Raw genomic sequence first — 18,994 nt, 5'->3', positions numbered from 1 at the left:
CATCGTGGATGTCAGCTTCGCCTTAGGAAGGAGAACCGGGCTGCTGCAGCATTTACCTCATTCCCTTCTGCATTTACCTCATTCTCTTCTGCTGGAGGGAGGCAGCTCTTCACACGAATAACATCTGCCTGGTGAGAAAAAAGGACATCGGTTTTGGGGACAGAAACCATATAGCTTCTTGTAGGGAGGAACCACAAGAAGCATTTCACATTGTTCAGTGGGTTGGGTTACCTCCCGCAAAGGCCTTCAATTATCTTTCCAAGCAACACCCAGTGCTTCCTTCATCACCAAAGAGCTCTTCTGTTCGCATCCTGGGTCCACATGCTGGGCTTTGGCTGCCCCCGCGAGCCCTTGGCATTTCTCACATGCTGGCAATTGTTCCTGCTGCCTTTGAGGCAGAAATCCCAGTTCTCACAAAAATATGGTACAGTGATCAGAGATTAGCATCTGGAACTGACCAGGGCCAGACAATGCTTCAAGCGACTTCTTCGTCTGTCTTTTCCTCCCCACCCCTTCCCCTGTTGTGTTTTTCTCCCTTTCTTTTTCAGCTCTGTACAATTCCCCACCAGGCAGGACCCTGGCATCCCTCCGCCCTGGAGAGGCTTGGACCAGAAGCAATGCAGGCACAAGCTGTGCAGATTGTCCCTCTGTGGGGATCCGCCCTCTCCTCCATACCATTCCCTCAAGGATCACTCCAACAAGAAAGGAGGGTTGGTGCAACACCCCTCAGTGTCTGAACGGACACAGCATTCTCCAAGCTGGCACCAGGGGCTTGCCAGATGAAGATGTGGCTTTGCCAGCTAGGGGGGCATGGGAGGAGAGCTGACAGGCGGAAAGACCCGTCCCTCTCCCTTTAGCACCATGCAGAGCCACATGATGTCCCCTGGTACACAGCACAGTCACAAAGCTGTACAGCTATTTCAGTGAAGATGGGGTTTACCTCCAAGCAGGCACGCTGCTTCTCCTGTGGTGGCACAGCAGGACCACTGTGTCGTAGGGACAGCAGGGAAAGGGGGAAGGAAAGGAGAGGGTAGCCCATTGGTCAGGGCACTGCCAGGGCCTTGGAGAGAGGATCTCGATGGGAATAGCTTTCCTGACCCACAAGGCCTTAGTTCCCTCTTTAATCCCACCACTCTTAGATAAACAAAGAGCAAAAATAGTATCATCTCTTCAATGAACCACCTATTACCATGATAATGTGTTATCCTGCGCATGGGGCAAAGGACGCAAATGTGTCAATCAGATCACCTCAGACAGCACAGAGGACTTGCCCAGCCCAAGCGAAGGGAACAGACTGCACACCATTGTATTTCATGTGTTCCCCTGTTGTATCCTACTGCTGACTCTGCCCTGGCTCAGTTTAGCCTCAGCGAAGATTTACACTGGAGGAGAACAATGTGCAGTGCCCTCCACCTCTGCCCCCAGCACCCCCTAGCTGAGGCTGCAGAAAAAACGATGTCCTCCGCTCTTCACCCATGGTGACATCCTTGAATGGCACTGTCCCACCCCAAGGGTATTTCCAGCAGGGAACGAAGGAACCACGTCTCTGCAGATGAACAAATCAAAACCCACCTGTGGTGTCTGAACGTGAAAATGCATAATGCATTGGCCGTGGAGAAGGAACACCCATCTTTAAGCAGTAGGCTAAACCATGACTGGTGAAACCAGGCCCTGCTTTACAGCGTCAGTGGCACAAGTTCCACTCACATGTGTTAAATACTGAGCTCTGGACCAAGGCGTGTCTTTGATTCAGTAAAAGAAAAAACCCCATTTTATTATTGGATGCCTCCCCTAGAATCATAAAAAGTCACTGAATAATTTAGGTTGGAATGGATCTCTGGAATGCTCACATTCAATCTGTTGTTCACAAGGATTTCCAAGTCCTCTCATGCAAAGGTGCTCTCTGGACAGTCACCCCAGCCTGCACTGCTGCAAGGGGCTATTCCATCCCATGTGTGGGACTTCTCACCCCTTTGCTGAACTGCATGAGGTTCCTGACAGCTCATTTCTCCTGCCTATAATGCTCTGATGAGCAGCTCTGCCCTCCAGCACATCAACCACTCCCCAGCCCCCATTTAGTATCAGCCACAAGTTTGCTGATGGTGCACTCTATCCATGCACTCAATCCCATCGTCCAAGCCGTTAGATAGTATTGGCCCCAGTACTGGCCCCTGGGGTGGCTTGTAACCAGCTGTCATTTGGACTTTGCACTGTTTTTGATCACAACCATTTGAGCCTCACGACACAGCTGATTTTGCATCCACCTTCAAGTCCAGCCATCCAAGCCATATCCCACCAGTTTCGCTACTGGTTTCACTAGTGGGAGAACACACCAAGAGACTTAACGCAAGGCAAAGTCAATGATATCCACTTTTCTCCCCTGGTGTACAGAGCCATCCATCTCAACAAAGAATGTGATCAGGCTGGTCAGGCATGATTTGCCCTTGTTAATTCCACACTACCTGCTAACCACCTTCAAAAGGGAACAACACACTCACATACTTCCAAACCCTTAGAAAAAGTCGATACCTGCTCCTTTCCCAAGGAAGACTTTTTGAAAGCTAGCAATTAATCACTTTGTCAATTTACTTGACACAGATGACCAGAAAGGATGAAATAGAAATGGCACCATGTATCATAGGTTTATTAGGGAAAAAAGTTATACTTCGAGACCATATATTTGGCACTGTACTGAAGCAAAAGTATGTGAGAACAATTAAAATGTTAAAAACCAAATTACCATGAAAAATAAAATGCTCTTTTAATCACTTTAGTTCCTTTTTTGTCCCCAGACAATTAACAATAACTACAGGAAGCAACTGAAAAGGTATTAGACCTGTACTACACGTGAGCTGGAATGAGAGTGAGAGGATGGAGCAGAGACTGGATCTGTCCCCCAGGTATACTGCTACTCTTCCAGGCCGTCAGAATGGGGGAGTCTTACTAACAGGCGCAAAGGCTGTTGAGATGTTGCCATGAAACAGTAAGACCATGAAAATTACTAAGTAAACATTAACGCTAGATTGCCCAGAAGGACTACTAAAATCCTATGTTATCGTAAGCTTCCAAAAAAGGTTGCTAAAAATTATCATCATACCTTTCACCCATGTCAGCTTTTGCTTTCTGGTCTGGATAGAAGACATTTCGGTAGTATTTTAGAGGAAGTGTATCCCGATTTGTCTTCAGGACGGATCAAAGTCAAATGAGTTTCCTACTAGCTGACTCTTGCATTGGTGGCTTGGGTTTCTTTTTGGAGGGAAAATAAGTTAAAAGCAGTTTCTAATTTGCAAGTTACTTATCCCATGCCTCCACACAGTGAAGTGAAAGATACTGACAAGGAATAAATAACATACCAAATAAGATGTAATGGATTGAAGAAAAGCTCCACTAAAACTTTTAACTAGTAAAGGATAGAAAGTTTAACTGATGCTGATAAACTGCTGAATATGTGTTTTTGCTGGACTTCACAGTGCCACTCTAACATGGATAGAGGGGAAAATTCCCATTGAACGTCCAGTCCAAAGGCTGTCAAGGAAGTGGGACACAGGTCTTTGATCAACAATTCAAATGTTAGACCAACAGTACTCACAAGAAGAATACAGCTCTTTCCTTGGTTAATATATTGTGCATAGCAATATCTCAAAGAATTAACAGCACCTTTTACATAAAAATTCCAAACATATTTATCTAGTGAACAAGAAAATCTCAGCATCCCTAAGCAGTACTTCTGCAGATGTACAGTACTGTATTTATATAGATATAGATATAGATATCTCAAAGTGAATTTACACTGTGACCTGGTGATTAGTCCAGCAGTGGGTGAACCCACAGGGGAAGTCTTCAGGAGAGTATATTGCCTTTGGTGGGCGGCCAGTTACACAGCACAATTGCATAGGGGAGCCCCGGCAGGCAGCAAAGGGCAGTTTAGTATCCCATTAAGCAAGCACAGCATGCTTAGGTCATTCCTGCAAGATATAAGAAACTTCCAAATTTTCATGGCTAGTAACAGTTCTAGTTTTCACAGGTTGTACACACTGCAACTGCCTCTCTGTGCCTTAAGGACCCAGAGGAGGAAGGTAGGACACCAAACTTATACCCTGTCCCTGCTTCCAAGCAGAAATCAAGCAGCACCACAGATCTAGGCTGGTAAAGGAACCATGTTTGGCTTCATGAGGGTTTCTTGAGCAGCTGGTTTCCACTGGTTTGCCTCATTTTTTATTTTTTATTTTCTTTTCCAAATCAGTTGCTCACAGTCCTCTGGTAGGAATCATTTGAAAAGCATGGTCTGCCTAAGACAGGAAAGCAGACTGCTACCATTTCCCTGGGATGGGCACACCGCACTCATACCAGCCCACGTAGTAGTAGGGTGTTGTGTATCCAATGCGCCCAAATGATACAGGCTCCTGACGGTACTGGCGGTAATATCCTGTTGGGAGAAAAACACCCGTTTGCATTTCAAACCAAAGACCTAGTAATTTAACAAAAGTAACAGATGCAGCAAGAGTCAATCCCACAGCCCAAATGAAAATTTAGAAGCTGTCTGGTAGGGAGTTCTTTCAAAAGGGTATTTGCTAGCCATGGTATTTGGCCTAGATCTTTCCTGAATGATTTACTACTGGTTCTTTATATTTCTTATAGTTTTCCTTGGGTTTACTGTTCAAAATCTCTTGAACTATTCTGTAATGTTGTGGTCTGCCAGAGCACTTCTGCATTTCCCTCCAAAAGGTGGGTATATTTCAGCTGTGTTTATGAAGTTTGCACGTCAGTTTAAATATACAGATGACTCCGGAGCAAAAATTGTATTATAGGGCTCAAGAGACTATCAACAAAAAACAGCTTTGCACAAAACAAAAAGGTATCATTTCATGCAGTAAATATGGAGTTAAGCCTTTCTCCCCCTTTTTCTTCATCTGCAGAAAGAATGTGACTGCTTAAAGCATTAGGAGAGGTGCAGCATTCTTCTCTGCATAGCTCGTGCATTGGAATATCTGAAACGCTCACGTCTTATGCCAAGAATACAATTTCTGTGTGCTCTCTATCTCTGTCTCCTAGACCTAGTAATACACATCTGGATTAATCATCCCTCTTTTGAACTGAGAAATGCAGTGCTTCCCAGTGATGTATAAATATTAGTGACTATTTCAGTTTCTTCCTGGTAACGCCACCATGAAATGAATATCAACAAATAATTTGACCTAGAAACCTTTAAAGCTAACTGAATTATTTAAATCAATAGACTTATTGAAAAGATTGGCTGACTTTCATGATTGGGTTCATTTTGCGAAGCAAGCTGTCCCCCTCTTGGCTTATGTGAGCTGAGGAGTTTACTCAAAGGAACTCCTTCAAGGTGAAAATTTTTACTCAGTGAGATATTGACCAGGCCAGAATAAAAGTCCTGCAGTCCGACCTTACATCACTAGACATACTCCTATGTGTTTTTCATTGAATGAACTGGTCAGAAACTGTCCGCAAAAGCCATATGTGCAAAGATGTAGCTGGACCTTTGCGGCATGTGGAAGAGTTTTTGCACCTTGATTCAATGAGGCAGGTCTTATAATTAAGAGAAAGGTTTCATAAACCTATACAATTTTTTTCTTTCTGTTTTTTGCATTTTGTTCCTGTAAATTATTTGTATTATATGCCCCTCTCTTTCATTCTGTCTTCTTCTCTCTATCAACACCCACAAGCCCTTCTGGGACTTTCATAACCTGTTCAGCTAGGCCTGAGCACCACATCACCTCATTGCCTACTGCATCAGCCGGACACCTCAGAGAGCTGCCAGCCGCTGGGACAAAGAGCCCCAGTCTGCGCTCCGCTCCCTACCCCTTAATCCTACAGCTGGGCTGACAGGCACCTGGCCAGCATCCCGCTCCCCCACTGCCGTACCCTGCCGTACCTCGGATAGTGGGCAGGGCTTCAATGTACGACTGAGGTCCTGTTCTTCCATCCAGGTGTGAATCCACAAACTGACAGTGGTCCTCGCCCCTTCCCCAGCTATCCCCAATGCTGTAGAAGGTGTCTGAAAAGTGATACAGACAGATTATGTGACTCAGTATTACTTTTGTTTGGGACGCACTTTACCACCAAGAAAATAGATGTGGGAGAAAGCAGAAGAAATCTTACATTGACAAACACAGTGTTTATTACCAATTAACAAACTGTGGCTGGAAAGAGGGAGAATGCTACCTTGGCAGTATGGAAGGACAAATTATGGAAAACAGAAATGGGTTACAGCTCCGTAAACAAAAATCCCCATTTTGCAAGTCCATGGGCACTGCACCGCAGGTGACAGGCGGAAGGACTTCCAACTACACCAGTCATTTCAATATGTCATGAGAAAGTAAGAAATGCTCTGATTGTCAATACCATTGGTTTGATTGCAGTCTCAAATGAAAACTAAAAACTGTGGAGCTCTCCTTCTCTAACAGAGAAGGTCAGTCCTTGTTTGTTTCTTATTGCATATTCAAACACTATCTTTAAACTATACCAATGCACTGCAATAAGAATTAACAAATCAGCATAATCTGAAAAGCCATTGAGATAATCCCAGTACCACAGATCAACAATATGGAAAATTTTGTTCACTATCTCTCAGCAAATACATCTATATATGAGCTGCTGTTAACTCTTAGGAGTAGTGCTCACCCAGCTGCTGTAATACCAGCCTTCCCTTCACTGTTCCCCACTTCAGCCCACCCTAGGGATCCCTAGGGTGTATTGCTCTGTCTGACCATGCATAGCTGGGGCTCACCAACCCTTGGAGCAAGCGTAGGACTTCCCACAGAGACGTGTGGGGAGCAGCACTCTGTTATCACAGTACAAAGCACACACAGGCTTTTCAAGGGAAACTTCCTCCTGTTCTCTGTCTAAAGAGTTCTGCTTGAAAGCTAATGTCCAGGGTGTGAGCATAACACAAAAGCAGGGCAGTTCAGCTATCACATCAGACTTTCTCGAGAGGACTCCCAGATAGCTGTCACACAATTCTTCCACAGATGAGGTGAAGAAAGAAAGAAGATGGAGATCACAAATAATCATATATCAGGAAATGAATCTTGATGCCTACCTTTCAAGTCATCACTGAGGTAAATCTTGTACCTTAAGGAGTTGCAGAGAACCACTCCTACAAACTTGCGGTACCAAGTCCGTTTCACATACTGCTTGCCACTGCAGTCTGAATAGGTGGGGTCGTATTTAAAAGTGAATGGGATCCAGATAGGCTCACCACCTTGAAGGAAAAAAATAAATCAACATTAAGGACAGACTTCAGCATTTCAGTCTAGAGTTTTGCTAAGGTTAACATCTGAAAATATGTTTTAAAAGATGTGCTGCAGCAGATTAATGCCTGACTTTTTGACACCTGGAAATACTAATTCAAGCACAAATACAAAATAAAAATTAAAAAACAAGGGACTTGATTAAATCCCTTCTAGGCAGTAGACAATAACTGTAAAATTATGATTTCATGTACTGAACCCCAGTTTTAAGTAAACAATCTCACTGGTTTTAGTAAGACATCTTCTCTAACTAGTGACTCAGTTTCTTTTCTCAACAGAGCCTGATCTTAAGTCTGACAGTGACACCACCTAAATACCATCACTTGCATTTTAACACTAAGCACAATACTTAACTCTTTTGCTAAAGAATAGATGTTAAGAATTCTGTGGTGACTAACAGCCTGTAACGTGAAGTGAAGTCTATCCTTGCTATTTGGTTAAAAAGATCAAATAAGAAATGTACTTTTCTGTTCTCTTTTCCCACATCGCATCAAACCAGACAGAGTTTCCAATTGAGACCTTTCCTGGGGAACTCCATCCAGAGCACTACCGCAGAGGAAACTGTTTAATTGTATTGCAAAAGACTAAATGTTCCTACTGGCTAACCTAAATGTTTGCTTTATACTAACCAGGACAATATAATTCCTCTTGAAATTGCTGTTGTAGTAATGCACACAGAATCACGCAAAAAGCTTCCAGTGTGGTAACTGGTGTTTTCCTCTCTAGCTACAGCACAAAGCCCTGTTTTTACTGCGCTCTTTTGAGGTGGTTTACAAACAAGATTGAAAGTTTTTTCTGTTAGTCTTTTTTCCTTCCTCTCACTAGGGACATGGACCAAATCCTACAAACACTTGCACATGAGAAGCAGTCACTTAGCAGCACTCCTCAAAACTCCACCAGTATGGACACAAATGTAACCAGGCTGACTTTACTCAATTTAGTCACATGGTGAAAGGATTGCAGGATTTTGGCCATTGTTTTCTCTTTAGAATAAAACAATAAACTACCTATGTCTTGAATGCAGTTTTACTGCTGTGCATAGTCTGCTTTTGTCCATCACTTTTGCCCACCTCCAAAAGTCCTGAAGGAAAAACTTAGCATGTCCTGTAAGAGGACATGCTGGATGTTCAGAAGCTTTTCATTTCCACAAGTTCCCAGAGCTCTGCCACCTCTCCTTGGTCTATCCTATCGCTGCTACTGCAGCCACACAAAAATAGTTTCTTTTTGTCCATTCAAAGCAGAAACTACAAGCGCAAAAGCTATCACCTTCCAACACCTCCTTTCCATGAACAGACCCACAAAATAACTGACAGCAGAAAACCTGAAGGTGACCGGGGACATGGGAAGGCCACCACCCTGAGAGGCCTCCCACAGTGACTGCCAGAGACACAGTGTGCTCTGCAGTACCTGCATCACCAGAGACATCTGAGGGGACATGGAAAAAAAGACTAACAAGCATAATAAACACAGAAGGGAGGGACATACTGGACGCTGTTTTCATGAACCATGTAGTCAAAAAGCCCCAGAACCAATGATTTGAACTGCTTAGGAAAGCTGACAGAGAGTAATAACCATGAGGTCTTTTTTCCTGCATCTCTTTCAAGAGCACGTACTGCCTGGGGTTGCCCTACCAATGTACATGTCAGCAAGGTTGGTCCCAGCACCAGGAAATCAGCTCTTCTGGTTAGGGGCTGAACTGGTTTATTGCAAATTTGGAAATGCAAAGCAAGCTCAACAGCTTCATGGCATATCATTCAGGTCAATAACAAGTCGTTGATTTTTTTTAGTATTTATAAAGGCGATCATCAATACAGATGAGCTGGAGACAGGAAAGCCTGATCCCACTGTTCAAGCAATGCTCAGGCAACTGAAGGACACAGAGAAGCAATATATAGTGCTTACTACTCAGCAATTAAAGCTGTTGTACCAAGCAAAAGATGGGCCAAAATCAAGTGCTTCTTCTAACATATCTCTACAAGATATATTTTGAAAGACCAGAATAAGGAGTCCTAAGACAGAAAATGTTTTTTGCATTATCACAATTAATTATACTACCTGTTCCTGCTTAGAACTGTTAATTCAAACTGCATGTTACAATGCTTCTAACATCTATATTGTAACTGTTTTGCCCAGGTTTTATGCAATTCACAAAAGGAACAGCAGAATAAGACTTACCAGGTGGTCTGACAATGAGGAGTGGATTGTCTAGAAGAATGAAATAAATAAAAAACTTAGTATTTTGTTCCAAACCTTGTTTTAGCATATGAAACATACAGTGTCACTCGAGAATGCCAGTTGCAGAGTAACTGCCTTTAGTTACATTATGAACACGGGATTTACACGTCTCATCAATTTGCTGAGCTAATGAGTGTTTATTATCTCACTGTTTTTCTCAGTTGATGAAGCTTGCCACAGGATTGTATTCTGATACTGTAAAACTCTGCTGAGATTAGTACCATAGTTCAAAGCGAGCTTTTAAACAGATTTCCTTTTCTCAGAAGGTTTTCAGAGTAGGAGGATAGTTTGACCGTACACTTCCGAATATATAGTGTAAGTTATACCTGCAGGCCTACCTTCCAAAAGGAAACATAGCCTAGCTCTTGTATGCAAATCTCGGTCTCAGACATCCACCATGCTTAGCACAGTTATTTAATGCTATTCATAAATATGTGAGATTTTTGTCATAGTGGCAGAACTTTTGCAGGAGTACCCTGGGCAGCACAAGGAGCACTGCCCACTACCTCAGGAGCTTCTTCTTGTATGAAATACTCTCTTTTTTAATTCAGAAGGATGAAATATGTGTGGAGTAAGGATAACAGAACAACATGATCTAATGCATTAGTTTGTCTGTGTTCATTACACTGCAGTTCCTCTCATCTCTTAGCTAGTCCTTATTGTACACAAAATAACGTGACAACAAAGCATGGTGCTTGTCTACCAATGGGAAAGAAAACTTCCAGGGAGTTTTATAGTTTGATGAAAAAGAACAACCGTTTTCTGTTCTCTTCAGTGAGTTACCAGGGGTAAGATTGAACATTTTCAATAAGCTGCTTGATCCTACAATAGCATTCTTTATTGACATAAGCTCAAACCTTTCAGTTGCACTAGAACGCTCTGAACTGGTAATTTTTATCTTTTCTAACCTATTCCATCACTGTAACTATACAATCTGGCTTCAGATTTAGTAACCGCTTTTGTACTTCTGGTAGCTGGAAGGTCACCTCTGATCACATGACAAACAAAAGATCTGTGCTGAAAATAAAACTCTAAATTTGGTGGATGTAACCTGTAATACAGAGTTCACAAGGCAGCTGATTTTGGATGGGAAAAGTAGGTATTCAGGGCCATATACTGGGAGCCAGCTGATCAGCAAAACTCCCTGCGAGATACAGCGTAGAATCACAGAATAGTTTAGGTTGGAAAAAAACTTGAAGATCACCGAGTCCAACCGTTAACCCAGGCCTGCCAGGTCCACCACTAAACTACGTCCCTAAGTGCCACTTCTACACGGTTTTTTAAATAGCTTCAGGAATGTAAAGTCAACCACTTCCCTGGGCAGCCTGTTCCAATGATTGACAACTCTTCGGGTGAAGAAGTTTTTCCTAGTATCCAATCTGAATCTCCCCTGGCACAACTTGAGGCCATTTCCTCTTGTCCTGTTGCTTGTTACTTGGGAGAAAAGACCGACACGCACTGCGCTACAACGTCCTTTCAGGTAGTTGCAGAAAGCAAGAAGGTGCCCCCTGAGCCTCCTTTTCTCCAGACTAAACACCCCCAGCTCCCTCAGCCGCTCCCCATCAGACTTGTGCTCCAGACCCTTCCCCAGCTCCGTTGCCCGTCTCTGGACACGCTCCAGCACCTCAGTGTCTGCCTTGCAGTGAGGGGCCCCAACCTGAACACAGGGTTCCAGGTGCGGCCTCACCGGTGCCGGGTACAGGGGGGCGATCACTGCCCTCGTCCTGCTGGCCACGCTGGTTTGGATACAGGCCAGGATGCTGTTGGCATTCTTGGCCACCTGGGCACACTGCCATATTTGTCCAATGTTAAATATTATGCTTAGATTTATACTTGAGCTTCTTACTTCTTTAGAAAAAATCTGAGTATGTTATGCAGGACCATTTACTTATCTTGCATTTTTGTCTCCCTTCTGTGAAGACTTATTTCCATGGTTCTTAACAGAGCTGCTGAAGCAAGCACTACAGGGTGAAGTCAAATGAGCAAAGGCAGAGACTGCATAAACCCCATGTCATCAAAAGGGCAAAGTTTCAAGAGACAACGAATCTTCGCTCAAGTAAAGACTGAAAAATTCGTTCTTTATTATTCAGTGGAGTCATTGGCCTCTGGCTCAATGGAACAAGAAGAAGAAGAAGTAGAAGACGACGACATGGGTAAATATAGCTCATTTAACATACTATTTTTAGAAGAGGGTGTTGCTCTTGAATGCACTATTAGCCCTATGAAAGAGCAGCATGCCTTGTCAAAAACGGAACGGAGAACTTTGCCCGTCTGATGGAACAATTGTTTCCTATATTTGTTCCAGAGACAACCGCTTCCAACTGTTCAGCTGTTCACAATTATGAAGCTAATTTACTAACTGTTTGGTCAATCTACCAAAGACATTAAACTTCCCATTGCTTCTGTATTGTTGAACATTAATAGTCTTTTGTACTTCAAATTCAACTTCCTGTTCCCCTGAAGCTCACTTTAATGTCACTTATATTTTCACAGTGGCATTAGGATTGCATATTATTTTCCTACCATTACAGAAAACAAATAATTAACCATAAAAAAAGAAATCTCAAAGCAGCAAGTTCAGGATAATCACCACTATTACTGTGCCGGTTTCAGTCATTGCCCTGCCACATCTATTATTAGGAATTCAGTTTTGAGATGAAAATAAAAAGCAAAGCATACCAGATTCTGTGATAAACGAGACTGAAGAGCTAACAGGTCCATAACCAAAGGGATTCTTTGCTTGAACTTTAAAATAATATCTGAAAAGAAAAAGAGGGGGAAAATAAGATTAAAACATTGATTCCAATGCAATGACTAATTTATAAATAATACTAAGACCAGGTGAGAACCAAACCAGCAGAATTTCGCTGAGTTCAGGTGTCCTTTGCGTTAAATGGAGTTGGATACTGAGCCAGGTATGAGCTGGCTGTTACAGATAAATTTCTTCTTTTTGCAATTGCTCCCATGCATATTTTTGGATCATTCATTTGTATCATCCCTGTCCACAAACCACACACAACTACACCTACTTTATATAAAACAACCAATAGCAATAGACTAAAATAAAAAGTTGCAAGGAAATTAAATTCTGATCTCACAAACTGTTTTAAACCACGTTAACTCCTATGAAAGCAGTGGTGTAAACTGCAAACTAAAAGCGGATCAGATTTATATGAGATCAGAAGCTAAGCTTTTGACCTTTCTAGCAGCATTTGACCTCTAGCAGCATTAATATCACAGTACTTGAGTAGTATGAGAAAGCTTCGCATGTAGCCTTATTGATTCCCCCAAAGTATTTCAATCACAAGCTTAACTCGAAGCACATGACTCATGACTTGCCACTAGAACTCCATTATTTGCTCGACAGAAGCAAAATTATCCTCACCCCTAGAGAAGAATATGTGTAAGCACATATTTTGTTCATTTCAAATACAATGATTTCTAGTTGATGCCTACCCTGACATATTTTTTCCCCAGATTAATGTTTTCTTCTTTCCCTTTCATCTTTGTATCCAGTCCAGCAGAAACCAATTAGAATGGAAGATTACTGTAAAAATTTCCAGCACAGCATTTTTAAAGTGCCTGAGTTTAGGTTTGTTTTGGATTTTTTTGCCTGCTTGCTAAATTCCATTCTTGTAAAGAAATTAATAAAAAAAAAAAATTACTGCGCCTCTGTAATATCAACATAGAATTTAGATCCTGATTGAGCCTCTCATCCCAAAAGCAGATATCTCCAAAACATCCAAATCATCCAACATCTCCATAGACAATTCACATAACAAAGCAAGCGCTTACTTGCAGCGATGGTTGGCACTGGGCACAGAATTACCTCCCACGGCCATGCCCCATCCGAGTGGCAGGCCTGATGCTCCTCAGCTGGTGAAAGTGAGCCTGCCCCATTAAAAACATCAGGCTTCTCTTGGTGGCAAAAGTCTCCCTATCCTGCACAGAAACTTGCCGGTGTTGCTCTGCTTGCATGGCTCATGCTGGGCTGAGAGAGTGTGGTTCATAGCAAAGGTGGTCTGATGTCCCTGGCAGCTATTGTCACCTGGTGCAGTTTTTGCACCAAGTGTGGACACCATCCACATTAAAAACTTCACTCCCCTGTCTTCTCTCTGTCCACAAGAGCTGACAGTGGCCCTTGCAACGTAAGTTGTTGCAAGTGCGTAACGTGGTTTAATGTCACATAAGATGCTCGTGCTTTACAGCCTACCAGGCAGAAGGAAAATTCAATGCAATCCTGTTGCAAGAACTTTGTTGTGGTTTAGTCTGCCACTCAATTTCTATTGTGTCCACTGTCCTGTACCATGAGATGTATCTGTTCCCCAAGGACTTAGCCACAGAGCAGATCCTGGAGGTTGCTCCTGAAAGGACCCTCTTTGGCCTAAGCACACCTAAGCACATACAAAGCTATTCACTACAACAAACCAGAGGGGGGCTGGTCGAACCAGCCCTTTGGCAAAGGTGACTACCTTTTTTCATTAAAAGGAATGCCTTTTTTCCATGCAAAGTGATCTGCTTTGCCTTGAAATCCAACCAATCACTATGAAAAGGCTGAAAAGGCATGCGAATAACATCCATTTCTTCAGCAGGAGGGTGTCAGTCATGTGAACACGAGGTTTTGCTGTGAAGCAAGACTGTTATCTCCAGGGTACATGCCAGGACATCTTCTTGTTCACTCCAAAACAATTACAGACGGGTCCTCTTGGTGAGATCAATGTGGAAACTACAGGAATCGAAATATTCTGGGCTTCATCCATGGCATGAGATTTACCTCCTATCTGTGCCAGACCTGGAGCACTTGCATGCATGGTCAGACCCTCTGTGGGACACATTCCCACCCCTGCAGGGGGAACATGTCCCCTGTCCCTGCTGTGTCCCACAGCTGACACCAGAAACCAGCTTCACTCCTGCTTTCTGCAGCCAATTCTGCCTGTAATTAATGACTACACAACGTTCACAAATGACTCACAGCTTTTTTTAAAAGATACACACTGTGGCAAAAAGAAACCACATTAAGTAGCGCAATTTAGCAAGGCTATGCTTTTTGCTCATGCCTAGCACAATCCTCTTGCTCTTGACCACAGCTTCTGAGTGTTTAGCGTGAGTGGAGAAAGAGGACAGGGGAGGCAAAAAGCCTCCCGTATGCTCCTCTACTTCTGGCCACCTGAGCAGAGCACGGCAGCCTGAGAACTGCTTTAATCCCCTGAGTTGCCAATGCTCTCATGGGACACCTGCATCCATCCACACCTCTGTCACCCACTTGCACCTTCACCTGCATCAAGGCAGGGGCCAGTGGCACAAGCCTGACCACAGGGCAGCGATTCCTCATGCTGGCTCCTGAAACAGCCACAACACAGTACGAAGCTGTACTAACTTAGCCCAGCACTTGGTCTAACTACTTCAGAAGAGCAGGAGAAAAATCTTTACAGCCCACATCTTTTCCATAATGCTTTAAAGCACAGTGAAAACATCCCTATAGATGCCTGTCTTCACACTGCTTCCAAAGAGGTATAATTAAGACACAGTTGCACCTTCTGAAAAACCCTTTCAATGCACTTAATCTGTGTGCATTAATGCTAGCTTCAGAACATTCCCGTGAGATACGTAAGTGCGATGATCCACATCTGAAATAGAAGAGAGCAGCCCAAGAACATCGCGCACCTATTTAAGCGGGGAAAAACATGCAGGTTTTTCTAATGCAAAAAGCAGGAACTGATAACCTATGCAATCAGGTCAACCACGTGTGCAGGTGACCTGATACATACATAGAAGCCCGCCTGGGACACATCTTTGTTCAAGTTGCCTGTCTGAAAAAAACAGGGATGAAGTTATGAGTACATTTTTCTTTGCTAAACTGGAAAATTAATTCCTAAGCTTTTATATACACAAGAAGCTTCTAGCTGTGCCAGAAAGAGAGCCAGGTCTCATGACTTGCTGACCTGTGATTTAAACATAGATGATGCTATGATTGCTGTATTAAGAATGTCAATAAAACAATGCAGTCAGGATATATTTTTTCTCAGACATGACAAACAAAAAAGAAATTGCCAAAGCCTTTCTAGGTCCAAACATCTGACGTTTTCATTAGTCAGAATCCTTCAGCTGATGAATTTGCCAGAAAATCTCAAATCAGTATAACTAAACTGTTCTTCATCACATAAATACATGAACAAAAATGGAAAAAAAAGTAATTTATAAATTCATCATGCTTTGAGTACCCTTTTTTCTGCATTGCAGAATTGCAATGAATTGTTACTGACAGGCACAGAAGGCAACAGATGCAATACTGTTCACTGTTCGTTTTCAATACACACAAGAAAAAAGCTTTTCCACCTAAGAATAAACCTCCTTTGAGATTTTATATACCACTGCTCCTGACATGACAAGAAAGGACATAGTAGACTCTAATGGGGCAATGACTATGTAATATTTTTATTCACTTAGACTTTATGACTAATTGTATCACCATACCTGTCACTTAGAGCAAAATGATTTTATGACTTAATTCAAGTTGTCTCCTTTCTGTTTGAATTAAATAGCTCGTACTCACAGCCACAAATTGAGATAATCACTCAGCATACTAATTAGGGAAGCAGCTGGTTTTTTTAAAAAAAATTAGCTGTAAAATCCTTTTTCCAGCCTCTCCAAAGGCATGCCTGCACGGACCCCCGGCCCCACACCCTGTCCAGTGGCAGGCTGAGATGGTGGCATGCCAGCCAGCTGTGGGACGCACAGCGGCACCATCTGCATGCGCTGCAGGTGGCAGGGCAGGAGCCATAGCACCGCAACCACAAGCCAGCCACGGGAATGGTGCAATGCCTGCTGCTGCACCTCCATCAGCACTGGCTGAGAGCCAGGATGGGTGTGCAGAGGGTACAGGCTGCTGCCTGCAGGAGGGGAACTGGCCTGCCTGACCTGGTGTCTGGGAGGGAGACACACACGCTGTCCAGGAAGGGGAGGAGATGAGCTGATCCAGCAGGATCAGTGGATGAGGGGAATAAAAGGCTGGAAGGGGTTGGGAAGGACAGGCAGGTTTCCTCCCATGAGCACATGGAGAGGGCAGCAGGGGCTGAAACTCTCCTCCTACAACTGCACCATCCCTTCAGAAGAAAAACACGTAATTTAGCTGCCTGCAGATTCACAGGCTAGTGCAAAGTGTCTCCCTCCATCAAAAATGGCTTAGCACTACATCCATCATGAATACTTACAACAAATATAGTAAGACACTAGCGCAGAGCTGGAAAAGGAGCTTCCTCCACAGCTGGTGTGAGGTAGGTATGGACCACACAGGTCTACCACTTGCACAGAACAAAGGTTTCATTGACATCTTACCTCTTTTGTGCTGCTCTGGTGATACACAGCAGCCAGCTGCGGCTGATGCTGCTTGTTGGACAATACGGCAGCTTTGCTTTAATGGAGATACACAAAGGAAATAGAAATTTTCAGTGTATCTGGCCCCCAGAGCTAGAAGATCCAGTCATGAGCCCTGAGCAATTATTTGGGAGCCACCTATGAAATGCTTTTGTCATGGTTTAACCCCGCACAGCAAGTAAGCCCCACACAGCTGCTCGCTCACTCCCCCGCGTCAGGATAGAGGAGAGGATCGGAAAAGGAAAAATGAGAAAATTCATGGAGTTGAGATAAAGACAGTTTAACAGGTAAAGCAAAAGCCACACACACAAACAAAGCAAATCAAGGAATTAATCCACCACTTCCCATGGGCAGGCAGGGGTTCAGCCATCCCCGGGAGAGCCGGGCTCCGTCACCCGTAACCGTTACTTGGGAAAACAAACAGAGTCACTCCAAATATCCCCCCACTTCCTTCCTCTTCCCCCAGGTTATATACTCAGCATGATGTCCCATGGTATGGAATATCCCTCTGGCCAGCTGGGGTCAGCTGTCCTGGCTGTGTCCCCTCCCAATTCCCCATGCCCCTCCAGCCCTCTCGCTGGCAGGGCCTGAGAAACTGAAAAGTTGTTAACTTAGTATAAACACGACCCAGCAACAGCCGAACCCATCAGTGTGCCACCAACAGTGTTCTCACACCAAATCCAAAACGCAGCACTGCACCAGCCACTAAGAAGAAAATTAACTCTGTCCCAGCTGAAACCAGAACGGCTCTGTATAACAATGGAATTGGTAGCAGGCACCGTGGGATCAAAATATCCCTGGAGGGAACAAAACTCAAATGGACAGGGAAGAAGATTTGATGACACATGGAGACATGGTGCTAAAGGACAGGGTTTTTTTAAATTATGAGACTATCCAGGCACTCCCATCAGGCACTGACACAGCTTTCCTGTAAAAAGGCAGGAAAAAGCCTACCCATGCTCAAGAAGGAGACTGAAATATTTACAATTAGGCTTATAATGTTTGTGACTGCAGGAGACTGGATTTAGTGGTTGAGCAGATGCTGTCCAGCTCTTTCCATCAGTTTTCTATGATGGCTGAGAATTAAGGTTAGGGAAGGGACATTGTCAGGTCTGCTGTTTTTAAGATTTAGTAAGGTTCAAGTTAATTTTAGCATTTACATTCACATGTCACAAGGAAGCAGCTCCTGTGCCCATTGAAGCTGACCAGAGTTTTCCAAATGGAAAAACACTTCTCAAATGAGGTTAGACCTGGCCTTGGAAGAAAACTTATGACACGGGTTAAACATAGACTTCCATTTTGTTTGTAAAACCTAAACACCAAGCAGATGTTTTCCAGGATATGTTGACAGCTTCAAATCTTCTCTGGGGCTACTTCTGCCAAGATGCCAACCCATTTCTGATACGCTGTGCATGCCGCAAGATTACACCACCAATAGCCCCTCATGGGACACCCAGAAATCAATAGCATCTGCATACAGTAAATCCAACTTAGAGATTTCTCATAAAATGCACTAACAACTCAAACACACAATTTTTAGACTAACTTCAGATTTCACGCCATATTTTCTTAGTTAGGCATGGGTCTTTTCCCAGTGGTTAGGGAGTTACTTTTAAGACAAAAAATATGCAACCAACTCAGTCTGTGGATTTGGAGAATGTAAATGAGACTGGCCAATAGAAACATTTCCTCTGTTGTAAAGAACCCTCCCTCTCTAATACAGACCCCACATGAAGCTTTTATTGCCTCCACAGAACATACAACAAAGGCCAATGGATTATACCATTCTTCAGTAAATTGCTGGGGAAATAATATGCTTGAAACAGACAGCACTTGCTTGAACTTCCCTGCTTGAAAACAGAACCTTAATATTCAGCATTCGACTTACTAGGTTCGTGGAGATGCATGAACCTATAACCTTACTGTTCCTACAGAAGTCCATTCAAATACAGATAAACTGTGACCTTCTGAAGCCTGGAGTTAATGTACGTCTCAGCAGAGGTATCACAGGTTGGCAGCTCAGTTCCCACCAACTCCCCTGCACCGAGCGTGGCCAGCACAGTGGCAGCAGGGCTCCTGGGGGCTTTCACTGCAATGACCTGGAGCCCTGG

At 43.5% G+C, this 18,994-nt stretch overlaps 1 protein-coding gene across 1 annotated transcript in view; it reads right to left on the bottom strand.

Annotated features, from left to right (window-relative positions):
- Positions 1–2,617: 2,617 nt before the first annotated feature.
- FNDC1 (fibronectin type III domain containing 1) overlaps positions 2,618–18,994 on the bottom strand; it is a 50,205-nt gene continuing 33,828 nt past the window's right edge. The window contains exons 16-20 of the mRNA XM_037391826.1: positions 12,189–12,268; positions 9,450–9,479; positions 7,064–7,225; positions 5,897–6,019; positions 2,618–4,426 (exon numbers count right to left, since the gene is read on the bottom strand). Coding sequence (XP_037247723.1) covers positions 4,311–4,426; positions 5,897–6,019; positions 7,064–7,225; positions 9,450–9,479; positions 12,189–12,268 — 511 coding nt within the window. The 3' untranslated portion in view covers positions 2,618–4,310. The remainder of the gene's footprint in view (positions 4,427–5,896; positions 6,020–7,063; positions 7,226–9,449; positions 9,480–12,188; positions 12,269–18,994) is intronic.

The sequence above is a fragment of the Falco rusticolus genome, chromosome 6, assembly GCF_015220075.1.
Source record: "Falco rusticolus isolate bFalRus1 chromosome 6, bFalRus1.pri, whole genome shotgun sequence".
NCBI classification, from domain to species: Eukaryota; Metazoa; Chordata; class Aves; order Falconiformes; family Falconidae; genus Falco; species Falco rusticolus.
The sequence above is the reverse complement of the archived record's forward strand: the minus strand, read 5'-3'. Positions and strand labels throughout refer to the sequence as shown.